Source organism: Leuciscus leuciscus, assembly GCF_965113295.1.
Source record: "Leuciscus leuciscus genome assembly, chromosome: 8".
Taxonomy (NCBI): Eukaryota; Metazoa; Chordata; class Actinopteri; order Cypriniformes; family Leuciscidae; genus Leuciscus; species Leuciscus leuciscus.
In genome coordinates, this window is record NC_138732.1 from 37,035,176 (window position 1) to 37,048,956 (window position 13,781).

At 37.4% G+C, this 13,781-nt stretch overlaps 1 protein-coding gene and 1 long non-coding RNA gene across 2 annotated transcripts in view; both read right to left on the reverse strand.

The window, feature by feature from the left end:
- Window positions 1–2,532: 2,532 nt before the first annotated feature.
- rps6kal (ribosomal protein S6 kinase a, like) overlaps window positions 2,533–13,781 on the reverse strand; it is a 40,593-nt gene continuing 29,344 nt past the window's right edge. Inside the window, exons 21-22 of the mRNA XM_082178323.1 lie at window positions 3,790–3,930; window positions 2,533–3,712 (exon numbers count right to left, since the gene is read on the reverse strand). Of these exons, the coding sequence (XP_082034449.1) occupies window positions 3,584–3,712; window positions 3,790–3,930 (270 nt within the window). The 3' untranslated portion in view covers window positions 2,533–3,583. The remainder of the gene's footprint in view (window positions 3,713–3,789; window positions 3,931–13,781) is intronic.
- On the reverse strand, window positions 5,810–13,780 carry LOC309505172. The gene is made up of 2 exons (XR_014208350.1): window positions 12,383–13,780; window positions 5,810–12,274 (listed from the first exon to the last, which is right to left on the reverse strand). It is a non-coding gene; the product is annotated as an uncharacterized lncRNA (long non-coding RNA).

Below are 13,781 nucleotides of genomic sequence, written 5' to 3' on the forward strand. Positions count from 1 at the left end.
ACCGGGTGTGGTGGACACACTTGCCCTATGAAAAAGTGCGGGGGACGAATTTACATTTTATAAAAAGTGGGGGGGACACGTCCCCCGCGTAATCTACGCCCACCAAACACACACACACACACACACACACAAACAAATCCAGTAATTCAACAGTTAGTAGGGCGGTCAAGCGCAAAAATCGACCACTTTGCGATAAAAGCATCAAATTTGGTATGAAGGCTCACAAAGGGGGTCTGATCAGATTTAGGACCGTAGGCGCTTGAATTTTGACCCCTGGGGGCCATGGCGGCTATTTTTCAAAATGGCCGCCAATTTTGGATTTCGTAATGGGAAAATGGATTAAAAGCTGCCAGAAACATAAAATGCAATAACATATTTCACCATAAATACATGTAAATATGAGCACACTTTCACAAAGAAGGTCTTCACACTTTAAAATATAAGATATGTTTTAAAATTTGCTCCTGTAATACTAAATATTAGCTACTATACATGGGTTAATGAATTATCTGTAAATTCATGTTATGTGATCAAAATTAGACATCACAGTGACAAGTGATTAAGAGCTGATCTTTGTCTGGTCTCTACCAAAGCAATTCACCAATGGTGATACAAAAAGGTCAACTGTTTTTGAACAGCTGACATGGAAAGAGACACGCAAGATAATCCACCACGGCAAGGTGCCAGCTCGGCAATATATCCAGGATTAAATCATTTGAAGGTTTTAGCCATTGCATTGGATCACAGTAGTTCTTGTGTACTGTAGTGGTCTTGTGGTTTTAATTTTTCTTATGAAGTGGAACTGTATTTGAGGTCTAGGGGAGCGTGGGGCACAACGTAACATGGGGCTAGTTGTCACACACTTGTTTTAAATACTTCCACACATGCTAGGATGACGAAACTCTGTGTATTTACTAGTTGCCATATCAACACTATATAGAGAAAAAATTGCACCATTTTATTTTTTTGGAAGATATCCATAGAAATGTATTAAACCATAGCAAAAGTAAATTTCTTAAGTAAATTTTTCATCTCTATTTTTTGTGTTTATTTAAAATTAGATAAATCTGATATTATTTTAATCTCCAATATGTTATTTAACAGTTGAGATAGTTCTTTAATGCTTCACTAACTAGCAGAAGACACTAGCTGGGTTTAAATCCCAGTTGTGCAGGCGGGGGCATGTTGTAACACTGCGTTACAATGTGCCCCTATTAGAAATATGCTATTATATTCTATACTTTTATTAATTTTATTGAGAAAACGTGAGAAAAAGGTGAATAAAGAATGTTAGTCAATGTTCAGAAATTATGTTCAGCTATACAACTATGTTGTATAGCTGTGTTTTCCTGTGTTTGTAGTCAAAACTCAAAAATGAGTTTATATTTAATTATTAAAAATGGCCATTATTTAATCCTAAATCTGATCAGACCCCCTTTGTGAGCCTTCATACCAAATTTCATGCTTTTATCGCAAAGTGATCGATTCTGATGAAAATCTGCGCTTAGCCGCCCCACTAAGTCTGGTGTCACTGGTATCAATACCACACCTCAAGACATTTTTTCCCCAGTTGTTTCAATCATTAAGTCAATAAGAAAGAGGCAGAATGTGAAGATCTCTCTCTGAGATCCGTCTTTTTCACGTCATGTGGGGAAGATGCTGGAAAAGCATGTGCTGGACCCAGGTTGAGGATTTTCTGAGGAAAAGTGTGTAGTTTAACTGTAACGTCTACAGGGGTGTGGGAAGGTCCTGTCTTTGGTTCTTCACATTATTTACAAACCCATTTATTTTCATTGAAACTAGTTTTAATTTCTTTTAGATTATTATTTTTATTTTTTGGGGGTTTCTGCAGGTCAGAGTAATGGGTGTGTCTCAGCTTGTTTGGTGACCCCAGGGTTCAGATGGAAGCGTTCACACTTATTCAAGTGAACCGCACTAACAGAGCAATCACACCAGGGTTTGTTTTAATCCAACCAAACATGCCAAGTGTGAACACAGTAAAATTTGTCCACACATAAATGATTGGAATAACCCAGGACTGGGCCACTCTGGTCCTAGCAGTCACTGTCCAGCAGAGTTTAGCTCAATCACACTTGCATGTAACTCAAGACTTTGGTTAGATTACAAGTGTTTTTGAATTGGGTTGGCGATAAAAACAGCAGGAAAGCTCTGCAGAGTTGCCCATCCCTTGAAAAAGGGTGTCCAAATACTCCTGTATGTATTTATTCCTGTAAATACTCACTACACTACCATGTAGTGCGTGCCATTGTTATTGTAATAGTTCTATCGTAATAGTATGTTTTTTGTAACATCATAATTTTATTCATTTTTGTATGTCAACACTAAAATCATGTACTGTATCTTCCTGCGTTAGCAAACAAAGTGCCAATGAGACTCTAACGGACAGATTTCTCCAGGTCCTCCTTGAAGATATGAACTTACATAAGACGTTTGACAAATCAAAAGGTATTTCTAAAAATCACTGTATGATCCTGTTTGGCTGAATTAACACACACACGCAAGACAAAAACATCATGTCAATAATGTTCTTTAATGTCAATATGTACATCACCTGAAAGAAAAAATAAAATTTTAAAAATAAGTGAAATAAATACAATATGATACATTTCCACAATGTCTTTAAAAAGTTTTATGGAATATTTTTTCCCCTCCACCTGGAGCAGAGAGATGTGATTTCATGGATTCAATCTCATCTACATTCATTCACCTCATTCGATTTTATAAATATAGATTTATTTCTTCACCTTTTGCTCATGTACTTCCCATTCAACAAAAGGCAAAGAGCGGTCTGAGACGGGAACCGATGGAGGGAGAGGAACGCCTCGCAGAAGCAACGACCTGCCCAAGCCTCAGTGCAAATGTGCTCAAGGTTCCACACAAACTTAATGAATGACTTTATAATACATCGAGCTAAAGAACGCGTAACACTGAGTGCTTCTGAGGTAATGCCATGTGGTTCGCAACACTAACAGGACAAAAAGTGGCTTAGAAATGGATAATGTGAAGGTCATCAGTATATCTTGCATGAAGAAAACCACACCAGTTTTTAGGACCATTTAGATGTTTTGCACAGTAATGTTTTTCCCAATTCTAAGAAGAGAAACAAATCCTATCATCTTCTCATACATTTAATATGGAAAAACTAGTTTCATTTCAGCTGTAAAGTACTTAAAAGTACCACATACTGGTGAATTGAATGGAAAACCCTCCTGATGATATTCATTTCTGTACACCAGTATTAGAAAATATAGGGAAAACGGCTTGAATGTCATGCAATGTTCTTCATGGTCCTAAAAACAGGTTTCTTGCGCTTGAATGACCTGGACATTTCTTCATGAGATCTGGGTTTCATTGGGCAAGAACATTCGAAACAGCTCGCTTATGCGTGAAACACTTCAGACACGATGGAGAGATGGAGCTGGTGTTTTTCACTCTACCAGAGAGAAACAGAGGGGCTTTCGTGCGTTTCCTCCGAAATGTCGCGCACTCCCTGAAGCATCACGTACGAGAACTCGAGAGGAGATGCCAACCCTTGGAGACGAGCACAGGGACATCACGAGCTTCACGACATGTCTGTAGACGTCAGCTTCTTCATGTTCCTGCGCTGAGCTAGACTGGAAGCAGCTACGGGTTCCAGAACCGGCTTACACGTCTTGTGGTTCAGCGCAGAGTATGTGGCAGCCATCGCTCCCTAAGAGAGACACAGTCAAACTCAAGCACAACTTCCATCTAAAGACCCGACATGGAATCAAGAAACTCTAGCCATACCTTGACCAAATGAGGCGCTTCGTGGCGCGTGAGCTGAAAGTGTGGGTTCTGGTCCCGGCAGGCGATCCACGAGTGTTTCAGTACCTGTTCTGCGGAGTATCTCTGATGAGGGTCCACGTGCAGCATATGAGACAGCAGGTCCTGCAAACACACAGTTAAAACACTTATAAAACCCAGTGTGTGTCCAGATACTGATGGGATTTATGTACACTGCTCTTGAAAAACCATACAAAAGATTTCACAAAGTAGAACCTGTTCCTGGATCAACATCCTTCTTGATCCTGACACAACATTCTGATCAACCAATCATATTAGGGATAGGTTTACAGTTAATGACAAGTTTAGGCTTCCAACAAGGGTTCGGGGCGTTTACACCTTTTCTATCATTTTCCTGATTTTGGAGATAATTTATGGATAGGGTTAGGGACAGGATTACGATCGTTTTTTTTTTGGAGAGGAATGTTGTTCAAGGATCATTCAACTTAAGTTTATTTAGCAAAATTCTGGCCCTTATTAGCTTTAGTTTAAACGAAGTGTTTAAACGGGTGTTTAGTGCTCACCTGAACTAGTGCTATTGACGTCCAATCAAATACAATAACCACTATGGATTGTTATATTATGTACAATTATTTCATTCAAGAAAACAACTGGGATTGTTTTGAACCAAACTTGACAACGATAGCACCCAAAGATACTCTGTAGAAGAGAACATGTGATGCACTTCTTCTAGATCTTCAAGTCAGTCTTGAGAAGTGCATGATGTGGAATAAACTGTGCAACATCATTAAGGACGCCTAAATCCGCTCCGAGTTGAATAAATGTAACAAACGTTTATGTTTGTATTAGGGGTGTAACGATACCCTCATGTCACGATTCAATACATAACACGATACTGAACTATTATTGCGATACTCCAAGACATATGGTAAAAGGTTAACAAAAATGTACAGTTGATTAAAATGCTAAATTTGGTATTACATTGTGTGTGTAAATGAATAGTCTTGGACTTGGTGCTGGAAACCCAAAGCACAGGACAATAGAGACACCAGAATAACAATATTCATGATTCTGAAGCTGAAAATACAGGCTTATTTTAGACAAATATGCTTGCACTGTCACTGACTCGATTTATTTAAAATAATGTGGCCACTTTTACTGGTAACATCATTTGGCATTATCACGAGTCACGACCCACAAATATTCCCCCATTGCATTATTATACATATTCAACATTTTATATAGTAGTTTAATGTAGAACTGACACTAAAACTCTGATTTTTTCACGCAGTGATTTTCATTTTGGGTGAACTATACACAATATTGTCACTATCAATATAAATGTTGATGCATTTTAGTATTGCGACACGATATATTGTTACACCCCTAGTTTGTATACATTATGCATGTGCGTGTTGATTCAGGTCACAGTAGAGAAAGAAAACACGCAGATGTACTTTCGACGCATAATAGGGTGGAAACCATGGAAATTCTCAGAACAAGCATAATACAAACACAACTGAAGGATTCATAGGCTATATTCACACAAGTATGTTTAATATAAAGCAGTGGTATTCAATTAAAGATCCAAGAGGTCCGGTCTCTATATTTCATTCCGAGAGAGAGATAGAGAGATAGAGAGATAGAGATAGAGATAGCGATAGAGATAGAGAGAGAGAGAGAGAGAGAGAGAGAGAGAGAGAGAGAGAGAGAGAGAGAGAGAGAGAGATAGAGATAGAGATAGAGATAGAGATAGAGATAGAGAGATAGAGATAGAGAGATAGAGATAGAGAGATAGAGATAGAGATATATAGAGAGAGAGAGATAGAGAGAGAGAGATAGAGATAGAGATAGAGAGAGATAGAGATAGAGAGAGAGAGAGAGATAGAGAGAGAGAGAGAGAGAGAGAGAGAGAGATAGAGAGATAGAGAGATAGAGATAGAGAGCTAGAGAGATAGAGAGAGAGAGAGAGATAGAGAGAGAGAGAGAGAGAGAGAGAGAGAGATAGAGAGAGAGAGAGAGATTTTGATTTTTAAAATCCGTTTTATTACAATTCTGTTTTTCATTCATACAAGAGGATACATACAGCTGAGCTTAAAAAAAAACTCACAATATACTGTTAAAAGTCAAAATATTATTGATTATACTACAAAGAACACCTTTTATACACCATCTTTGCTCAAACAACATTAGATTCTTTGTTGCATTGTAATAACAAAAATCTATTTGGATTCTTGATTTCAACAACTTTGACAAGAGCAATACTACATCTGCATCAGAATCTGTTTCAATTTTGCTTCTTCTGCTTACATAAATTGCCATTTTTGCTTGGCCCAAAAAAAAGTTGAACAACTGGCATTCATAAGAGCGTTTTCTTGAATACTTAAAACCACAGATAAAAATCTCCAAAGAGAATACTTCATCAAACAGTTTAAATAGATCTTGTAAAAAAGTAAACAAGGGCTCTAATCTTATACAATGCATAAAAGTATGAAACACAGTTTCCATTTGTGAACAGAAAGGACAATCCTGAGTAACTTCATGATTTATCACTAAAACAAACGCATTAACAGCTATAGCCCCATGCAAAACTCTCCATTGCAAATCCCCTGTTTTCTTAGGCAATGGTGACTTATAAAGTGCCCCCCAATTAGGTCTTGTACTCTCACTTAAATGTAAAACATTGCGCCATGGTGTATCGATTTTGCCATCAAGACTCTTCTTGTTAAACGCTTTAACACAACACTCATACACAACTTTGCTAGATGCTTTCTCTTTCCCCAACAAACTTAAATTATTAGACTTTATTAAAAAACCGTCACACATTTCAAAATCAGGAGCTAAAGACAAATTTGGAAAAGGATCGTCATCCTTTGGCTGAATCCACCCTTCTTCGAAGTCCTTTATCATTATTAACTCTTCCTTGGTGATGACTCCTTTCCACTTAGACAATAGCCGAGTTACCACCCGTGTCGACCTCATCTTCAACCTTTCTTCCATCGCTTTGGAGTCAGATAGATCATGTCCAGTTATGCGAATTAGACTTCCGAGTGTAATGATACGAGATTTGATGAGTAAGTCCGTCAAAGCAGGAAAACCTCCTTCATTGGACACATCTAAACGTGAACCACCAATCAACGGTTCTTGAAGAGTCCAGTACAAAGAGTCTGTTTTTTCACTTCTCAAAACTTTAAAAAGTGTCCACACTTTGAATAAATTACAATAAAAAATCGGTAACTTAGACACAGGGAACTTCTTAAGGTTCATCCAGAACAAAGACTTGTCTAAACCCAAACCTTCAAAGTTCCTCAAAATAATGGAGGCGACCAAGTTCCAGTTCTCCTTTAGAGAACTCCCAAGAAACCTTTGTACATACTTAAGCCGAAACGCTGCCACTCGACTCTGTAGATGAACCAAGCCTTGTCCTCCTTCATTCTTTGACAGATATAGGACACTTTGTGGCACCCAATGTAAATTGTCCCAGAAGAAATTGACTAATATAGATTGGATTTTTTTCAAAAGAAGTGCTGGGGGGTCAATACATACTAGCCAATGCCAAAGAGTAGAGGCTGCTAAATTATTAATAATTAAAACACGTCCTCTAAAAGACATATTAGAAAGTAAGAACTTCCACTTATTCAAACGCCCCACAATTTTTTCTTCTACCCCCTCAAAGTTCTTCCTTACAGTATATCATCTCCCAAATAAACACCTAGATATTTAAACCCATCTCGGCTCCATATTAACCCCCCAGGGAGAATGGGCTGTCCATGCGGCCACTTTCCAACTAAGATAGCCTCACTTTTGTGCCAATTTACCTTGGCAGAGGAAACAACCATAAAATCATTCAAAATCTCTGTTAACTTTGACACATCACTTTGTTCTTTGATAAAAATAACAATGTCGTCAGCATAAGCTGATAATTTAACAACTTTCTCACAGTTTGGAATAATTACACCCTTTAAATCGGCTCTAAATTTCCGTAACAAGGGTTCAATTGTTACGCTATATAGCATACCGGAAAGAGCACAACCTTGCCTGATACCTCTAAAAACATTAAAGGGGGCACATAAGTCACCATTTACCTTCAACAGACTTTCAACATCACAATACAAAACTTTCAACTTATCAATAAAATTTGTACTAAAACCAAAAGCTTCTAAAACCTCCCATAAATAACTATGTTCGATCCTGTCGAACGCCTTCTCTTGGTCTAATGAAACCAAACCAAAATCCACATCAAAGAGCTTACTGATGTCAAACATATCTCTAACAAGAGAAATATTATCAAAAATTTGCCTTCCTGGCACACAATAGGTCTGATCAGTGTGAATGACTTCCTCTAAGACCACACTCAATCGATTCGCTAATGCTTTGGATAGAATTTTATAATCGCTGCACAACAATGACACAGGCCTCCAGTTTTTTATTTCACTCAGGTCTCCCTTCTTGGGCAGTAGAGTCAGCACTGCTCTACGGCAGCTCAGTGGTAACCTTCCACTGCTTAGACTTTCTTTGATGACTGTATGCAGATCAGCACCAATCTCAGGCCAAAACGACTTATAAAAGTCTACAGATAGGCCATCTACTCCCGGTGCTCTGCCACATTCCATGCCTTGAAGAGCTTTCCTCAACTCTTCCAGTGTTATCTCTCTACAGAGATCGGCATTTGCCTCTTCAGTCACCTGAGGAAGATCCTCAATAAACACATTAGTGTTTGGCCTGTGCATAAGTTCACTGCTATACAGTTCTTTATAAAATTCTACCGCTCTCTTACGGATATCTGCACGATCCGACAAGAGTGCACCCTCCTTGGAACGCAAAACATGTATAGATCTCTTTTGGCCATTTTTTTTTTCCAAATTAAAAAAAAACTTGGAAGATACATCCATCCACTCTATGTTCTCAAACCGGGATCTGATCAGAGCCCCTCGTGCTTTCAGGTCTAAAATTCCTGCCAATTCTTTGTTTTTCCTATTTAAAATTTCAATAAGCTCCTGATTCTGTTCGGTTCCAATAGATTCTTGTAGTTTCTTTATGTCATCCTCTAAAATTGTCATTGAAAGATTTGTTTCTTTAGTGATGTTGTAAGCATACTGTTGACTCAATTGTTTAATTTGCGTCTTTCCAAAATCCCACCACTGCTGCAAAGATTGGAAATCAGATTTAGTGGTTCTAAAATCATTCCAAAAAAACTTAAAGATATCCCTAAATTCCATATCCACTAAGAGGCTGTTATTGAAATGCCACATTGCACTCTTTGGTTTTATGGAACCTAAAGTTAAAAAACACTGTACTAAACTATTATCCGAAAAGCTAACTGGAATGATAGAACAATCTCTAAAAAGATTGAGTTGATGACTTAAACCATAAAATCTGTCCAATCTTGCGAAAGACAACCTATTATTATAAGAATGAACCCATGTATATTGTCTCTGTGTCTTGTGAAAATTCCGCCAAATATCTACAAGATCATGTGTTTCTAGAAATTGAATCAACCTTTTTCGAGAAGCCATATGAGGCTCAACATGATTTCTATCTGAGGCAACTTCCGTGCAATTAAAATCTCCTCCGATTAAGAACAAATCTTCAGTATTCCAATCACTTACTGCTTTACATAATGTACTCAGAAAAACCATTCTTTCAACTGCATTGGTGGGAGCATAAACACAACCAAAACAATAAAAAACATTGTCAAATTGAGCCCTTACTTTTAAAAATCTGCCTTTTACAACAACTTCTACTTCATAAGAAATTGGAATGGAGTTTTTAGAGAATAAGATAGCAACACCACCACTTAAAGATGAATTATGACTCAAAATGCTTAACCCATCAAATTCCCTTGCCCAATCATCCTCATTGGTAATATCACTATGAGTTTCTTGTGCAAACAAAATGTCTATTTTCTTTATTCTCATTAACTCATACAATTCAAACCTTTTCTTCCCTTCTCGTGCCCCATTTAAATTCAGGGAAGCAAAATGAAAATCTTTCATAAAAGAGAAGAAAAGGATAAACAAGACACAAAAAAACTTCATCTCATAAATATAATTTTAAAACTTCTCAGCATTAATTCCTAATTGAAAATTCACTTTTGTGAGAATTTTCCTCAGTCTGTATACCTCTTGATAAGAAAAAAGACCCTCACTCTTAAAAGACTTTGCTTTCTCTACAAATTGCTCCAAATCAGGAAAGTACTCAGTAATGCGCACATTTCTTGCATTCTTTGTTACTCTCAAAAAGAGCTTCACATCATCTACACTGTAAGACCGCTCTGAAGGCTCATCATTTGTGTGATCAAAAGTAACACTACATTCTGAAATATCTGTGTCACTTTCGGTATCAGTTTGACTATTCCCTGGCTTTCTAGATTTACTAGAGTGGCTCTGTGTCATTCTCCTCTTTTGTGGTGTTTTAAAAACACATTCATCCTCTCCCCCAGAAACCTGACTCCCATCCAGCTCCATAACTTGACTACTTCCTGAACTCTGCATATCTAAACCACCAGTTAACTGACACCTTTCATCAGAGACAGAAACTCCTTCTATAACTGCCACTGACTCGATCCCCTTTTGCTTCAAAACTGCAGCATCACCTGATGAACCCGCTAAGCCTGCATGATCTACAACAGAAGGCTATACATTGTTTACCTCAGCTAACGTTACATCCGCTGTTGTCGGCACTTCACTGCTAACATTCTGCGCTAACGGTACACCCTCAACTTCACCAACTTTTTCAACCAAAACCGATGGAATTTCACTATTTGATTTAGCGTCTTTTTTGGGGCAAAACCTCACAAGATGTCCTACTTCCCCACAACTAAGGCACTTCATGCTGTTAGTCGTGGCATAAACTACATAGTTGAAATCGTCATGACTGAAGTTAAAAGACAAATCCAACTCTTCTCTATTGTCCTTTAAAACCATGTACACAAAACGTCTAAAAGATACGTGCTTCAGTAACGTCGATTTACAACCAATTTGCATCATCTTAATTGGAGAAACCAGTCTACCGTGTCTCTCCAACAACTTAACCAGCACATCATTTTTGATGAACGGCGGCACGTTTGATAGAGTCACCTTATTGGACGGTGTAGACAACGGTAACACTGGAACAAAAACATTGTCAATAACAACTCCACTTTCAACCAACATGTTCGCTAACTCAACGGTTTTCAAAAACACAACAACCGCGTTGTTCATCCTTGATGCCGACAGAATGTTTTCACAGCCAACCACCTCCCCAACAGCTAAACTGCACTCTTCCACAGTAGCGTTCAGACTAATTTTCACAGCGTGACGCCGTGTGAGGAAATCTAACGTCCTCACGGCCGAAGTCATCCTGCCAGTTATAAAGAACTGGCAGAGAGACAACAAACCACTATCTTAATACTTTTCAACCAGTATACCACAAGTAAAAAAAGTCAAAGATAGAAAGAATAGAAAACTTCTTACAGGCACAGCGGCCTCAAAGAAAGAGTCCACACACTCACCACGCGTCTCACTCGCTCTCACAACAAACGCTCGCGCATGCGCACAGAGAGAGAGAGAGAGAGAGAGAGAGAGAGAGAGAGAGAGAGATAGAGATAGAGATAGAGATAGAGATAGAGATAGAGATAGAGATAGAGATAGAGATAGAGATAGAGATAGAGATAGAGATAGAGATAGAGATAGAGATAGAGAGAGATAGATAGATAGATAGATAGATAGATAGATAGATAGATAGATAGATGTGTGTGTGTGTCCGGAGTTCTGGATATATACACAAGTTGTGCTTTGTAAAAGAAAAAAAAATCCTAAGCAGTGAAGATGGTCATTAAAGATGAGGATATTGGGCCCTCAGAGGCATTCTGCATTCACACATTCTGAACATTTTTCTATAAAAAGTATTAAAAGGTTAGATCAGATGTTTTATCAAGCTATTATTATTTTATATTTAGATACATGAGGCAGAAGGCCATGTGACAGAAAATATATTGTATGGGGTTTTAGGGTTGTTCATCCTGAAGTCTGGACCATTTTGTATTAAGTATTTAAATAAGTTTCTACCAAAAACAACATACAATGTACATTATAATCAAAACGCAACAATTTTTTTTTCCAATTATAGCAATTATGTTTATTTTGAAATGCTCCTAACATGCCGATTAATAATGCAAAATGTAGATGAAAAAACATCAAGTGACAAACCTGGTTGGAACGGTCAGAGTCATATGACAGATAAAAATAACTATTTGCAGAATTGTTGTTTTTTTGCAGTGTTTTAGTATCTATTTCACTACTCGCCATGTTTCTGCTACTGCTGTTAATATAACCGCATCATCTGCAGTTTTATGTGGCGCTTTAGAGTCTTCAGCAGGAGAGAAACAACGCGTGGGGAACGGAAAGAGCTTGAATGAAGCGCTTTTGCCTCTAGATAAAAATATTAGAGGATGTAGCGCCGGAAGATCATTATCATTAATGACCCTGAGCATTTGTGGTGTGAATCGCTCCGTTGTTTCGATGACACGCTGCTCACTTTAACTAGAAACGGTAAAATGATGCTACAGTTGTCATTGTGTTTCTCCTTCCTGTTGGAACCAAGCCAGGGTCCGGACCAGGACATCGGTCCGCTAGGTCGAACCCAGAAGTGCTGCACTGTTTTTAAAACGTGAACCACGAATGATGACACGGAAGAGAAGAAATTGCTGAATAAAGTAATTTTTTGTTTGTTTTTGCACACAGTAAGTATTTTTGTCACTTAATAACATTAAGGATGAACCACTGGAGTCACGTGGACTATTTGAACGATGTCTTCACTTCCTTTCTGGGCCTTGAAAGTGGTAATTATGTTGCAGTCTATGTGGGGCTGCACAATATATAGAAATTATCAAAATGATCACAAATGTATATAATCGCGATATGCATATCGCAACAGCTTGCAATAACTGGGGTCATGAACAAAAGTCAGAGAAAAATCACTCACTGCTCCTGGCTGAATAACTTTTGTAGCTTTAATAAGAATCAGTATATATTTAATTCATAGAGTGAAAACTAAGCAGTTTTTTTTTATTTTTTTTATTTTTTACATTTGATTATTCAGTTTCTGTTGTTAAATAATCCTAATGTAGGATAACCTGAACCCCTAAACCCTGTGGTTTACACTGATGTTAAAGTAACACTTCTTATACTACAGTAAAACACTGATGTTCACTATCAGAAGTTGTAGAGATGTTTTCTTGTCACAAAAAGAATGTGAAACATGTATGTAGGTTATATCGTTTTAAATATATTTTAAAGATAATTTTACTTTATTTTACACACTTAAAGCATTATCGTATCGCATATCGCATAATTAAATGAGTTATCGCATATCGCACTTTTCTTCAATATCGTGCAGAAAGCTTTCGTATTTCTTCAAAAATATATTAATTTGTGTTTTGGAGATGAACGAAAGTCTAACGGGTTTGGAATGACATGAGGGCGAGTAATTAATGATAGAATTTTTAATTTTGGGTGAACTTTAACTGAAGGTTTATTTAAGATAACAAAAACCAGCAGGAAAGAATGACCTTTGCCCCAATGGCTCTCAATTAAGGCATGCTGCATTTCCATTTTATAATGGAGAAATCATATATAAATGTATAGTATAATATGATTTTATTATATATTTTATGTTGCGTTTTATTTTATATTTTTTATATATTCTACGCTTATGACATTTTTCTTATTTGACCAAAGCGATGTCATATGAAAACAATCAAAATGGCTGCAGCTTTAGCAGTGCCACATTTTCCCAAAGCTTTTCCAACCGCTCATACTTAAGGACTTAAACAACAACAACAAACATTATAGAGATTGCACTCAAAGTTCTAGTTCAAATATTATATCTATAATATACATTTTAGACCGGGAAAAATTATGAATCTTCTTAATTCTGACATGAATGCATCATAACTAATATAGTTACTAATATAACTAAGGAAGTGGGGCTAATTGTCCCTTTAAAGGATTCCT